General features: G+C 40.7%; 1 protein-coding gene across 5 annotated transcripts in view; it reads right to left on the reverse strand.

The window, feature by feature from the left end:
* The window catches only part of Tow (target of wingless), an 86,788-nt gene that overhangs the window by 6,852 nt on the left and 66,659 nt on the right, over positions 1–13,277 (reverse strand). Inside the window, exon 1 of one of the 5 annotated variants that reach the window (XM_076770960.1) lies at positions 4,547–4,732. The exons of the other annotated variants lie outside the window; for them this stretch is intronic. Coding sequence (XP_076627075.1) covers positions 4,547–4,595 — 49 coding nt within the window. The 5' untranslated portion in view covers positions 4,596–4,732. Of the gene's footprint in view, positions 1–4,546; positions 4,733–13,277 lie in introns of those variants that run through there. 5 annotated transcript variants of the gene reach the window in all.

A 13,277-nucleotide genomic window follows, 5' to 3' on the forward strand; every position in this document is an offset into this window, starting at 1 on the left:
AAAACGAACACGTTAACGCGTATTTTCGCTTATATGATACTTGCTCAGTTTAACGTTCTGTACCTGGTAGGCGAGTTATTTTTTTTTTTATCTCAAATTTTGGGCGCTCGTCTTACGTGATTGGCTCGTCCAATAACTTCGCTTTTAAGGCGATGACTGTCGTTTCAACGGACTCGTAATAACGAGCTTACACTTGTAGCGAAGTCTAACGTATTTAAAAAAAATTAAGCCCCGATTCGATCGCCGGAAGGAGGATACGGTAATTCGAGAGCGTTTAACCTTTCGATGCATCGACTTCGAAGAACAAACGGGACGGACGAGAAGCTCGAACAATTTCGAAATTAATCCAAGCATCGACGTTGGTCAATTTCTAACGACGAGCGACTATTGTGAGGAAAATAGGACGACAATGCGAACGCGTGCGTCGAGGGGAATTTATTGGATAATGGAAGAACAGGAGGCTCGGGATGAAATCGTTTTCCCCGCGGATAAAATGGAACTCCGTGAAAACCACGGGACCGTGGAACGCGCTCGGAAGATCGGATCCGAACGGTCCGGAATAGAAAATCGACGAGGGACAAAACAAGAACGGGTATAACCGTTGGCAATTTGTGGTCGAACTGCCAATTACACGACCGTGTCGCTTGTGAATTTTATTTCTTCTTCGTCCTCGTGTCGTACGAACAAAAGAAAGAACCGATCGGAAATTTATATTGTGCACCACGGCGTGTTTTATAATCCGTGAATGTCAGAGGTGAATTTATCCGCGCAAAAAAGGATGAGAACGTATTTCTCAACTTTTCCCTTTTAAGTGATATTTAAACATTTTTTAATTTTTTGCTTTTCCCTTCTGATTGCTTCCTCAAACGCTTTCTTGTCTTTTACAAATCTATCGATCTCATTTTAGTACAAATAGGAGGAATATAATTATATATATTCCCTTTTTAAATAATTTTTAAATTAAATAATAATATTCCCTTTTTTTTTTTTACATTTTTTAATTGTTTGCTTTTCCTTCTGATTGCTTTCTCAAACGCTTTCTTGTCTTTTACAAATCTATCGATCTCATTTTAGTACAAATAGGAGGAATATAATTATATATATTCCCTTTTTAAATAATTTTTAAATTAAATAATAATATTCCTTTTTTTTTTTTACATTTTTTAATTGTTTGCTTTTCCTTCTGATTGCTTTCTCAAACACTTTCTTTCTTTTATAAATCTATCGATCTCATTTAAGTACAAATAGGAGGATAACACCATCAGTTTTTGCGACTATGGTGTCATCTGCCCATAGAAGTTGGTCGACGAGAACTTCCGGAACGACGTTATTAATATAATATCGCGGGTAACATCGAGCTGTCGATTTGTTTCTCATCCAGTAATAAATCTCCGGGGCTTGTTTGATCGTCGTACCGCCTAATCCTGTTAAAGAGCTTTAATATCATTATCTAACGTTGTCTGATTCTATTTAACTTCTGTACGCGAGCAAAGTCGACGTTGGATCTCGGGGAACCCGTACAGAGAATTCCTAATAAAACCGCGTATATACTCTGGTCAATCCGTAAAGCGTTATTACTACTATATGTTTCCAATACATATATACCGTCTCCCGCAAGTATAAATAGTGTCCAGAGGGAAAAACCTTTTCCTCAACTGCATAAATCGGACAGGAAGGAAGTCAGGAGCCGGACATCTTTAAAATTCGACAATTACAACTAATATCATATCGTAGAAATCGAAGAAAAAGCAGGACGGGTACACAGAGATTCGAACTCGGGTCCTTCAGATTATTAGCCAGCCACCCTACCAACTCCGCCATCATCGTACCGCTACTATTTTCGTGTTAGCGATTCCTTTTCCGTGGATCGAGTATCTCTAATCACAGGATATTGACCACACTTTCAAAACGAAACGAAGTTCGAACATTTCAAATAATACAAATAGTATTTGTAAAATATGAATTCAAAATACTAGGAATATTATGTGATTGAAAACTGCTGAAAACTCAATTTGAAATTCGTAAAATCGATGAGTACCGCAAACCTGACGTTAATTCGCTAACAAATTGTATCAAACACAGTCAATAAACATTAGTTTATTTGTTTTGAGTAAACGATAGATTATGGCGGAAGAAATATGAACGGAGGGGCCATTATTTCAATTTTGATTCTCTGTTCACGGTGAATCATTCCCGATGCTCGAGTTTAATTTATACAGAGAGCACGCACTGTCGTTTTTCGTGGTCGATTTTATTTACGACGGTCGTTTCCGACCGGAGCGATGAGCCGGCCGCCAATTTCGTAGACGGCTGGAATTTCAATATGAATTCCTCGGGTTGAAACCTCCGGGCGAACATCGGTTTCCTTTCTCGATATCGTCGTGCAGTCAAAAACCGGATATTCGTCGGAAATAGCGCGTTAAATTTGTCGGAAAATTAATCGATCCGTATAGGCGTCCGCTCATGGGAAATCATTTTGATTCCGTTGCACGTACTTCCGTTAAATTTATTAGGCTGCCCGAAAATCTACTTCTCGGTCGTTTTTCAACCGTCCATCGTAACGATAGGGTAAATCGACCGACGAACGACCGGAAACGTTCAATTTGTACACGTTTGAAAAATACATTATTACAAAATACTTAATAGTAATAAATATACACATTTTGTGAAGCGTAAATAACTTTTATATAAAACTGTATACTAGCATTCTATGGAAGTCCGTGGCGTCGTCTCCCATGCTCGCCACCAGAGGGCTTCGCACTCTCACAAGCGCTCGACACCTCGGTTGCTACATACAGGGTGTTCGGCTATTCCTGAGAAAAATTTTAATGGTAGATTCTAGAGGTCAAAATAGGACGAAAATCAAGAATACCAATTTGTTGATGGAAGCTTCATTAAAAAGTTATTAACATTTAAAGTTCGTCGAAAAATTTAGGCACCTTCTCGAATTTTTTTCTTGAAACTGCGTAGAATTTCGGGGGTATGTGTAATGACCAAAAATTATTGTAATCGACCCCTGCAACCGAAAATAATTTTTTCAGAACGATTTGAAATTTTTTAATTTAATTTTTTAATAACTTACTAACTTACTAACGGAGCCTCAGTTGAGAAATTGTTATTCTTGATTTTCGTCTTATTTTGGTCTCTAGAATCTGCCATTAAAATTTTTCCCAGAAGTGGTGAAATATCCCTGCTAGAAACTGATGAGTCCACTAACAGGTCCGGACGAAACGCCCCCACCCCCCCTCGTCTTATGAGATTCTCACGAGTTCCCGCGACGCAGCGCCACAAGTCTAAGGGTAAAATGTGTCCCTTTTTGAAACGAACTATTACTCGAGTAACTAAATCTGGTATTTTCCCTGTAACCGGAGAACATTTCAAACGCATTCGCCGGCATAACGAAAAATTCAATCACCAGGGGGAGGGAACGGCTTTCATTCATCCATATCGAATTCCCCGGAGGATTTCGAGCTGGCACGATGCCGAAGGTCGACGTACATCGACCGAGAACAGAATTCTGAAATTCCTTAAACCGCCTCCGCGCGCTACGACCCGAGAATCTCCCGGACAAATACGCGAAAAGTGAAAATAAATCGGTGACGTGCCAACGAATATCATACAGCCGCTCGCCTTGAACAAAATTCCATGCAAACGTTGCGCTCGTGCATGTAACAACGCCTAACGTTATGCAACGCGCGAATAGTCGAACGCCAGTCTCCGGAAACAATTTCTCCAGAAATGTATTAATAATTTCGTTTCGAATCTGAAGTTTCCCGGATAGCTTGAAATTGAATTTCGAACGAAATTCTTTCGCTGCATCGCTGGATCTTTTTCATCGAGCTACTCTAGAATAACTCAGAAGCTCGTAAGTTCCAATTTCTTATCTAAATCGAGTTTTTCTTTCCAGCCTGTGGCTGCGACGACGTTAAAAGCGCGCCTACGCGACTAAGAATGTCTCCCGGAGATGCAATATCTCATCAAAATCCGCTCGACGTTCTTAAGAACACGCGGTAACTCGACGCTTATAGCTTTTTATTATAAACTTTCTGCGCAAAATTGTCGACCCTTATACGTTAAACACAAATTTTCTATCTCTTATTTCTCTTTAAACTTGTTCTAATAATGAACTGAGAATTAAAATATAACTCGTTTTTCGATTAAACAGAATCTAAGAAAGTTTTTCGAATGAACGATGAACCCTCGCGCCAAGAGTCTCGGGAATTGTACGCGCTGTTTCGAACGTATATTTGTTCAAACGGTCTGCTATATCGCGTCGGGTACTTCCAGTGATTTAGATCCGGCTTCCAGTCGAACTTTTACAACGTTATCTTTCGTTGAAAAAACAATTGAAGAGACACGCGAGACGGAAAGTAGATAAACGTCGGGGAAACGCCACTCGGCAGAAAAACCATGCTCGAGAACGCGGAGCCAGCTATGACACACTGTACCTCAAGGGTGCGCGACCGAAGGGGACCAAGAGACACCGGAAGTGGAAGATCAAAGACCTCGAGAGCGAGCAAACTTCGTAATAGGTTTCATAACTCACCGATTACCTTGTCGACGCGAAGAACGAGGCTTATCGTCGTGGATTCCATTGACCACAGTCATCCCCGTGGCGCGATAAATATGTCGAGGACACGTGGAGAACTGCTCGAGAAATCTTACGGACGTGAACACCGAAGGGATCGTAATTAGAATTGATAATGGACTCCAATTTTTTAACTCCTCATCACTGTTCACTGTCCGTGACCCGTATACGGAACATAGTACCACGCTTTTGGATACGCCGTTCAGAGACTGGACAGTGAACGGGTTAAATGCCTAATAATTTTTCTGTATTTCTACGTTTTTAATAAACGTACGCTTCTGCGCGATAAATTGTTAAACGGATGTTGTGAACGGATTGTTTGTAGATCATACTCTTGATTTAAAATTATAATTAGTACATACCGATAATGGGATTAAAATTAGACTTAAAAAAACACAGATAATGAGCTTGCGATTTCAGAGTCACGCGTATTAACTTGAACCAGAATTACGCATATTTTTCACCAGATAACGAACAACGCTTTATCGTATTGAATTTGTGATCGTGAGTCACGAGCGGGATTTCAATTTGAATAAAATTTAATTAGTATCGAAGTTTACAGGGTGTCCAACCAACCATGGGAAAAATTTTAATGGGGGATTCTAGAGGCCAAAACAAGACGAAAACGAAGAATGCCAATTTGTTGATGGAGGCTTCGTTAAAAAGTTATTAACGTTTAAAGTTCTGCCTGTTCTGAATTTTTTTCTCGAAAATGCGCAAGTTTTCAGGGGTACGTCTATTCACCAAAAATGATCGTAATTGACCCCCGCAACCGAAAATAATTTTTTCAGAACGATTTGAAATTTTTTTTCCCGTCGAAAAATTTCACACCTTTCGGAATTTTTTTCTCGAAAGTGGGTAGGATTTTGGGGGTATGTCTATTGACCAAAAATGCTTGTAATTGGCCCCTATAACTAAATATAATTTTTTTGGTATGATTAGAAATTTTTTAATTTCGTCTAAAAATCTCAGTATCTACCCGAATTTTTTTCTCGAAAGTGAGTAGGATTTCGATGGTACGACTCATGACCAAAAATGATTATAATTAACCCCTGCAACCGTAAATAATTTTTCCAGAACGGTTTGAAAATTTTTTTTTTTGTCGAAAAATTTAGGCACCTACTCCCTGTCAATTTTACTTAAAAATTCGATCTTGATTTTTAGTAATTTTGTTTTACACCCTACAGAAAATTTGTTTAATACTTTTTTGTAGGTACCCATGAGCTCTACTTTAGATAAAAGTTTCATTGAAATATATTCACAATTGTAGGAGTTATGGCTGTTTGAAAATTGGACCATTTTTATGGGGTTTTTCTCATTTTACGGGGTCAAGGACCAACTTTTCGAATATTTTTACGATTTGTATATATTCTCCACCAAAATACGCGTAGTTTGCTTTTTTAAACATTAAAATCGTCCAATCCGTTTAGAAGTTATGACGTTTTAAAGATTCGCATGAAAATTTGGGCAGACATTTCTGGCCAGAAATTATATTTTCGATAAGGAATTTTTTTCTCGAAACTGAGTAGGATTTCGGGGGTATGTCTATTGACCAAAAATGCTTGCAATTGACCCCTGCAACTAAAAATAATTTTTTTAGTATGATTTTAAATTTTTTAATTTCATCTAAAAATTTCACCACCTACCCGATTTTTTTTCTCGAAAGTGGATAGGATTTCGACGGTATATGTATTCACCAAAAATGATTGTAATTGACCCCCGCAACCGAAAATAATTTTTCCAAAACGATTTGAAATTTTTTTTCCCAGTCGAAAAATTTCACACCTTCCCGAATTTTTTTCTTGAAACTGGATAGGATTTCGGAAGTATGTGTATCCACCAAAAATGATCGTAATTGACCCCCGCAACCGAAAATAATTTTTCCAAAATGATTTGAAATTTTTTTTCCCAGTCGAAAAATTTCACACCTTCCCGAATTTTTTTCTCGAAACTGGATAGGATTTCGGAAGTATGTGTATCCACCAAAAATGATCGTAATTGACCCCCGCAACCGAAAATAATTTTTCCAGAACGATTTGTAATTTTTGAATTTAATTGTTAATAACTTTTTAACGAAGCCACCATCAATAAATTGGTATTCTTGATTTTCGTCTTATTTTGGCCTCTGGAATCCTTCATTAAAATTTTTCCCAGGGGTGGCCGAACACCCTGTATATTTCTCTGGTCAAAAAAATTTTACGTCGAGTCCAGAGCTCGACGCAGGACAGCGGACGATGAAAACCGTTGCTCTGCCGGTATTTACGATACCGATTTAATCTCTGTGCACGACGACACCGATCCCCCAGAAGGAACGTTGTCTCGTTCGCGACAGGGATTCCTTTTATCATCGAATTAGAAGGCAGCCATGGACCCGGATGCAGGCTTCTTTCTAACGAGCTTCGGCCCCTTTGATCATCCGTTCGATTCCGCTCGAGCCGGATGCAAAGTCGATCCTTTATTACGAGAATCAGAAGCCCGTAAACAGACCTGGCCAGGTATCATTGTTCCCGTTCGACCGTACCTCGAAATTCCACGGTTGGCTTTAAATCAGCCTCGCGTAATTATTGGGTCGTCTCGTCGGGATTTCTTCAGATTTCTCCATCCCCCGCGAACGTAAACGAGCTTATCTCGCCCCAGAAGGAACTCCGCCGTAACAAACTTTGCCCGCGTTAGGTCGTTACGTTCCTGTTACTGTCGCGAAAAGCCTCTTACGCTTCAATCCTGTTTTAATTTTTCCCCTCAAATTGCCCCGACAACGAGCGCGGACCTCGACCAGAGACAAAAGCAACCGTCGTCGTTCGCCGTTAAATTTAACTGTTTAAACAAGTTCGTTGCCTGAACGAAATCGTAATATTTCCCTCGGTTTTGTTACGAAAACCAAGAGTTCAATTATATAATTATTCTTAACCATACCCGATTGTTGGAGTTATAATTTTGCTTAATGGTGCAAAAATAATGAGGTATTTCAATTTTCAACGTCGCAGAATATGAGATAGTTACGCTACTTTAATATAGAATAGTTAACGAACTCGAGTTTCGTTGAGGAAAACAGATATTTATCACCGGGGCTCCGTGCTTTGGAATTACCTATATTTAACAGCTAGATTGTTGACGCATGTAATGTATGCACACGACGTATGTAGACACACGACTACTCAAATATACCTGCATAAGGTCGTCAACGCGTTCCTAAATAATGCATAGACGGTCATCGAGTACACGCCACGGTGGCCCACTTTGGAACTACAGGGTTGATTCTCAATACATTTAGGGACACCGGTATAATTCTTCTATGGATGAAGAAATTCCAATTATTGGAATTGTAGGGCTGTGGGGTGTACGATTGAATTGAACAACGATATTTTACTGCAGAATATTTAGATTCGTTCGGTCTGAAATCAGTTTCTAACCTGTGCGGTTCACACGCAGAACGTGGGCGAGAGTGAAGAGCAGTTCGCCCTAGTGACCAACTTTTATCTTTGTATAATAAACACCATGAGTTCGTAGAAGCTATGGCCAAAACAGAAAAGAAACTTTAGAACTTTCTCGTCACTGGAGATGATCATCGTGAGACGTTTAGGAAATTCAACGCCAATAACGAATATAAACTTTCGATCGGTTATTTCGTCGATGAAAATTACAAGTCTGAATTATACGAGCGAATTATAAATACGAGAAAGAGAGTAATGGGAATTTATTTGAAAAATGTCGATAATTCCCGGGCATAATTGTTAGGTAAATTGTACGTATATCGATTGGGGGTTTGAAGCTAGCTAAGAACGACACGATGGACGATATTCGAACGCGATGTGCACGGACGCTCGGATCCCTCGAGACTGTTTAAATGCCGTCGAGCACGTTGTAAATTCAGGTTAATTAAATCGGCCGTGATCGAAAGTCGAACAGGCTCGTGCCACGCTTTAATTCTCGCATGGTTCGACGATCGATTCCCGGACCAAGTTTGGTCCAACCCTCCGACGACCAAGCTTGATCATTTTTTCTGGAAGTTCGATCTAATTCTGCTGCAGCACCTCGACGCGATCCAGATATACGGTAATGATTCTGAAAATGAACCCCAGACGAACGTTTCTGTCCCTCCCAACTGGGGGGGATCCCCCCTAGAGCCAGTAGAGCGTGAAAGACGACATTTAAAATGCAATACGAACTGGGGCTGCCCCAACCGACGATTCGTATAAAAAACGGCTTTTTTTCTCGTTCGTTCTCACTCGTTGACCTTATATTCGGTTGTCGACTGCGACCGTTGGCAAAAAATAGAGGCGACTCCGAGGCTCAAAGATATATCGCTGTTTGTAAATAGCGGTTGGTGTCGAATTTCGTCTCCAATGTACGAAAGATAAACGCGCTAAGCCGAGAGCGATGTTTATCTTAAGAATTCCTACCGTACTAACTTAATTCCCACGCTTTGTTTTAACATCAGATACAAACATTGTACGAACAGAATATAAAAATGTTGAGTGGGTGTTTTCAAGGCTAGAAATCGTCTACTAAAAATTTCCCTGACTAGAGTAACGATAATACACAGGAATCATCGATACGATTCGTCGATTTAACGAGTACCAGGAACTTCCCGATTGGTTTCCTGAACAAGCAGAGGAGCGCCTTAATTTTTTTCCGGGAACATCCCCCCGTGCTCGTTTCGTAAAACTTATCGACGGCTCGTTTGTTCCGCCTCGAGGTCTCGTTTCCTTTCGAGGAGGAGCTCTCGGTGTGCAGAGGATCACGAGAAACCTCCAGCCAGATATTGGCGATCGATTGGTAATTATTCGTCGCGTCCGGTTCCATTACGTTCCTACCGTAACCGAGTTCTACCGCGAAATCGTATAACGAAATCATTCGGACCAAGGAAACGATCGTATCTGACGAAGATTACGAAAAAAACGCAAAAAGCAAACGTACTAATAATTTAACCGATTATACGTGAATATAAATTGATATTATTCTATACATTTATGAACGAGCGAACGATTCTTTGGCCTGCACTTTTTCCGCGTCTTGTCTATGCAACACAAAAGAAATAGGACGACGCTGCTAACCATAGAACACGACGGATAAATCGATAGGAGCGTTTAACTTTTTGCTTTAAAAATAACAGTTTTCTAATTTTAGGTAATTAAAATACGAACAGTTTGAGAACGTATCGTTTATAAACCAAGAAGACGAATAACTGTCGATATATGCCAGAAGGCCGAATACATCATTTAGGTCATAAATACCTGATTCATAACAAATAGATGATTCTTGGTTCTAAGAAGAAAAAAAAAACGATAGGTAGTCATTTCAAAATGACTAATACTCGATGCATCATCGAAATAGAACTAATTACTGCATTCGTTCGAAAAAATTATTATCTGCGTACAGAGATTCGAAGCTACTGATCGTTCGATCAATGTTATCGATTTTAACTTGAAAATTATATCAGTTCCGACAGGAGAAAGACGACTATATGCCAATCTTTGCGCTCTTCGTGGTTCGTCCAATCGACGGGATTTAATCCACGGTGAAAACGGCCATAAATTTCGTACGAAATCGACGATTTCCAAAAGTGAAATCGAATTATACGGAACTGTTGACTGCGTTGGTAATCGAGCTTGAATATTCGCCGTGGACGGTGATCGATCAAACGGTTAATCCCCCGACGTCAGATAAACGCAACTTTTCGCATAATGGTCGGTGAAAGAAAACCGTAACGCCGATAACCGACGATAACGGAGAAAAAGTTTACGTCTTTTTTCGCGACCAACCGACAAACCAGTTTTACAAAACGCTCGACCATTTTAGCAGCCGAACCAAAATTGTTAATTTTAACAAAACGTAACTACGTCAACACGTTCACTGTCCATGATCCGTATACGGGTCACAGTGCCACGCTTTTGGATACGCCGTTAAGAGACTGGACAGTGAGCGTGTTAAAATAATAAAATACTACGTCAACACGTTCACTGCCCTATGACCCGTATACAGGTCATATCACCATACTTTTGGATACGCCGTTAAGAGACCGGACAGTGAGCGTGTTAAAATAATAAAATACTACGTCAACACGTTCACTGTCCATGATCCGTATACGGGTCACAGCGCCACGCTTTTGGATACGCCGTTAAGAGACTGGACAGTGAGCGTGTTAAAATAATAAAATACTACGTCAACACGTTCACTGTCCTATGACCCGTATACAGGTCATATCACCATACTTTTGGATACGCCGTTAAGAGACCGGACAGTGAGCGTGTTAAAATAATAAAATACTACGTCAACACGTTCACTGTCCATGACCCGTATACGGGTCACAGCGCCACGCTTTTAAATACGCAGTTTAGAGACTGGACAGTGAACGTGTTAAAATAATAAAATACTACGTCAACACGTTCACTGTCCTATGACCCGTATACAGGTCATATCACCATACTTTTGGATACGCCGTTAAGAGACCGGACAGTGAACGTGTTAAAATAATAAAATATTACGTCAACACGTTCACTGTCCATGATCCGTATACGGGTCACAGCGCCACGCTTTTAAATACGCAGTTTAGAGACCCGGACAGTGAACGTGTTCAAACAATAAAATATTTCGGATGTCAAAGGGTTAAAAGCTTGCATAATGCTCGTAACTTTCGAACGGTTGCCTCTTTTCTCGATCGTATCGAACGTGGCGTATCAATTTTTCCTCTTTTGTGCGTTCCTTTCCGATAACCGATCGACGAACAAAGTTCGCGAAACGAGCACCGAACGCGAAAGGTTTTCAACGGCGTTTCCCCTGAATTGATCGAGGCGCTGGTCGCCCTTCCGGAAGCGGGAACGAATTCTATTGTACGGTCCAAAATTAAACGCAAAGAGAGGCATTGAAACGCGACCAACGGCCCGATTAATACGGGCGGAGAAAAGAGAAACGAACGACGGACGCCGCTTACCTCCCTTCGCTGGGAAACTATTAGCAGGGTTAATAATACCGACGTCGATGAAAGGCGTTGCTTTGAGCGGGTCGACTGGTGCACGATAAACGTGTACGTAACGAAGGAGAGGCGTAATTAACTGCGACGCAATTAGCTCGTCTTCGACGAGATGTGCACACGCTGGTAATCGGTGGTACTAGTTCGACGTGCCGGACACGTCGAATCGTTTTCAACGATTACGACGTCACCGAAATCTTTGGGTAACGTCGAACGAGCCAACCCACGCGTCACACGCGGTCACGGGATGGCCAGTTTCTCGACAAAGAACACGAATAAGATCGGGGAAAACTCGCGAAATTTTCCAGCGTGCTGGAAGTTTAATGAAGTATTTATAGGAACCACTGTTTATGTGTTTTTTCATCTTACGTTCAACCGAGGAGCACACGCTGGCAAAGTTTACACGGTACCCCGTGGAGCACCCTGTATATTACAATTTATGGACGACAGACAGACAAGGATAGTCGAGACCCCATTGTACGTAGGTAGATGGACGAGATAAAACGCAGATGTGTTCGCGTTTCGGTGATCCGTCGTCGAGACTTTTCCAACGGACCGTAACCGTTCGAGCGATTTCGAAACCCGCCAGCCGTTATCAATTAAGTTTAATCTGTTTCGCGGCGTGACGCGAAAACAGGCAGCGTGCAGCGACGTGGGAGACATGCAAATCGCGCTGCAACGAAGAATACGGCCAACTTCGCCGCGCTGAAATTATTTGCATAGGAGAAGTTGCGGATCGCGGAGCCCCGCTTTCTCACGATGATACGAAATCTCGGTTTTCGTCGGTGTTTCGCGAACTCCCGCGCGATCTCGGAAGGATGTTGATCCGTCGTCGTCAAGGAGGAATTACGAATAGTCTCGACAGAAGTAAAAAAAAGAAAAAGAGAGGAAAATAAAAGGAACTGAGGCCGGTGATGCGAATCGCGTGGCCTTGCAGACCCTGGGAACGAATCGGCCGCTACCGGAAGCGCCTCCCGTCCCTGAAGAACTTTGTCGAAAGAACGGAAAGGCTATTTTTAGACTCTCGTAGACGTTGACTTATGATCGTAAGATTATTTCCCTATAAAACAACCGCGTAAGATTATTCATTTTCCTCGTTTATTCAAATAAACTGGAAACGTCCCATCGATTACAGTAATATACAGGGTGTTCGGTCAGCCCTGGGCAAAATTTTAATGGGAGATTCTAAAGGCCAAAATAAGACGAAAATTAAGAATACTAATTCGTTAATGGAGGCTTCGTTAAAAAGTTATTAACGTTTAAAGTTCCATACCGACTAGAAATTTTTTCGGCGAAATTAAAAAGTTTCAAATCGTTCTGGAAAAATTATTTTCGATTGAGGGGGTCAATTACAATCATTTTTGGTCAATACATGTACCCTCGAAATTCTACCCACTTTCGAGAAAAAAATTCCAAAAGGTGGACAAATTTTTCAACGAAATTAAAAAATTTCGAATCCTTCTGGAAAAATTATTTTTAGTTGCAACGGTCAATTACAATCATTTTTGGTGCATAAATCTACCCCCGATATCTTACTCCCTTCCGAAAAAAAATTCAGCTAAATGCTGAAATTTTTCGATGAAAAAAAAAAATTTCAAATCGTTCGGGAAAAATTATTTTCGGTTGCGAGGGTCAATTACAATCATTTTTTGTCAATACACATACCCTCGAAATCCTAACCATTTTCGAGAAAAAAATTCCTTACCGAAAATATAATTT

The sequence above is a fragment of the Colletes latitarsis genome, chromosome 8 (genome assembly GCF_051014445.1).
Source record: "Colletes latitarsis isolate SP2378_abdomen chromosome 8, iyColLati1, whole genome shotgun sequence".
NCBI lineage: Eukaryota > Metazoa > Arthropoda > Insecta > Hymenoptera > Colletidae > Colletes > Colletes latitarsis.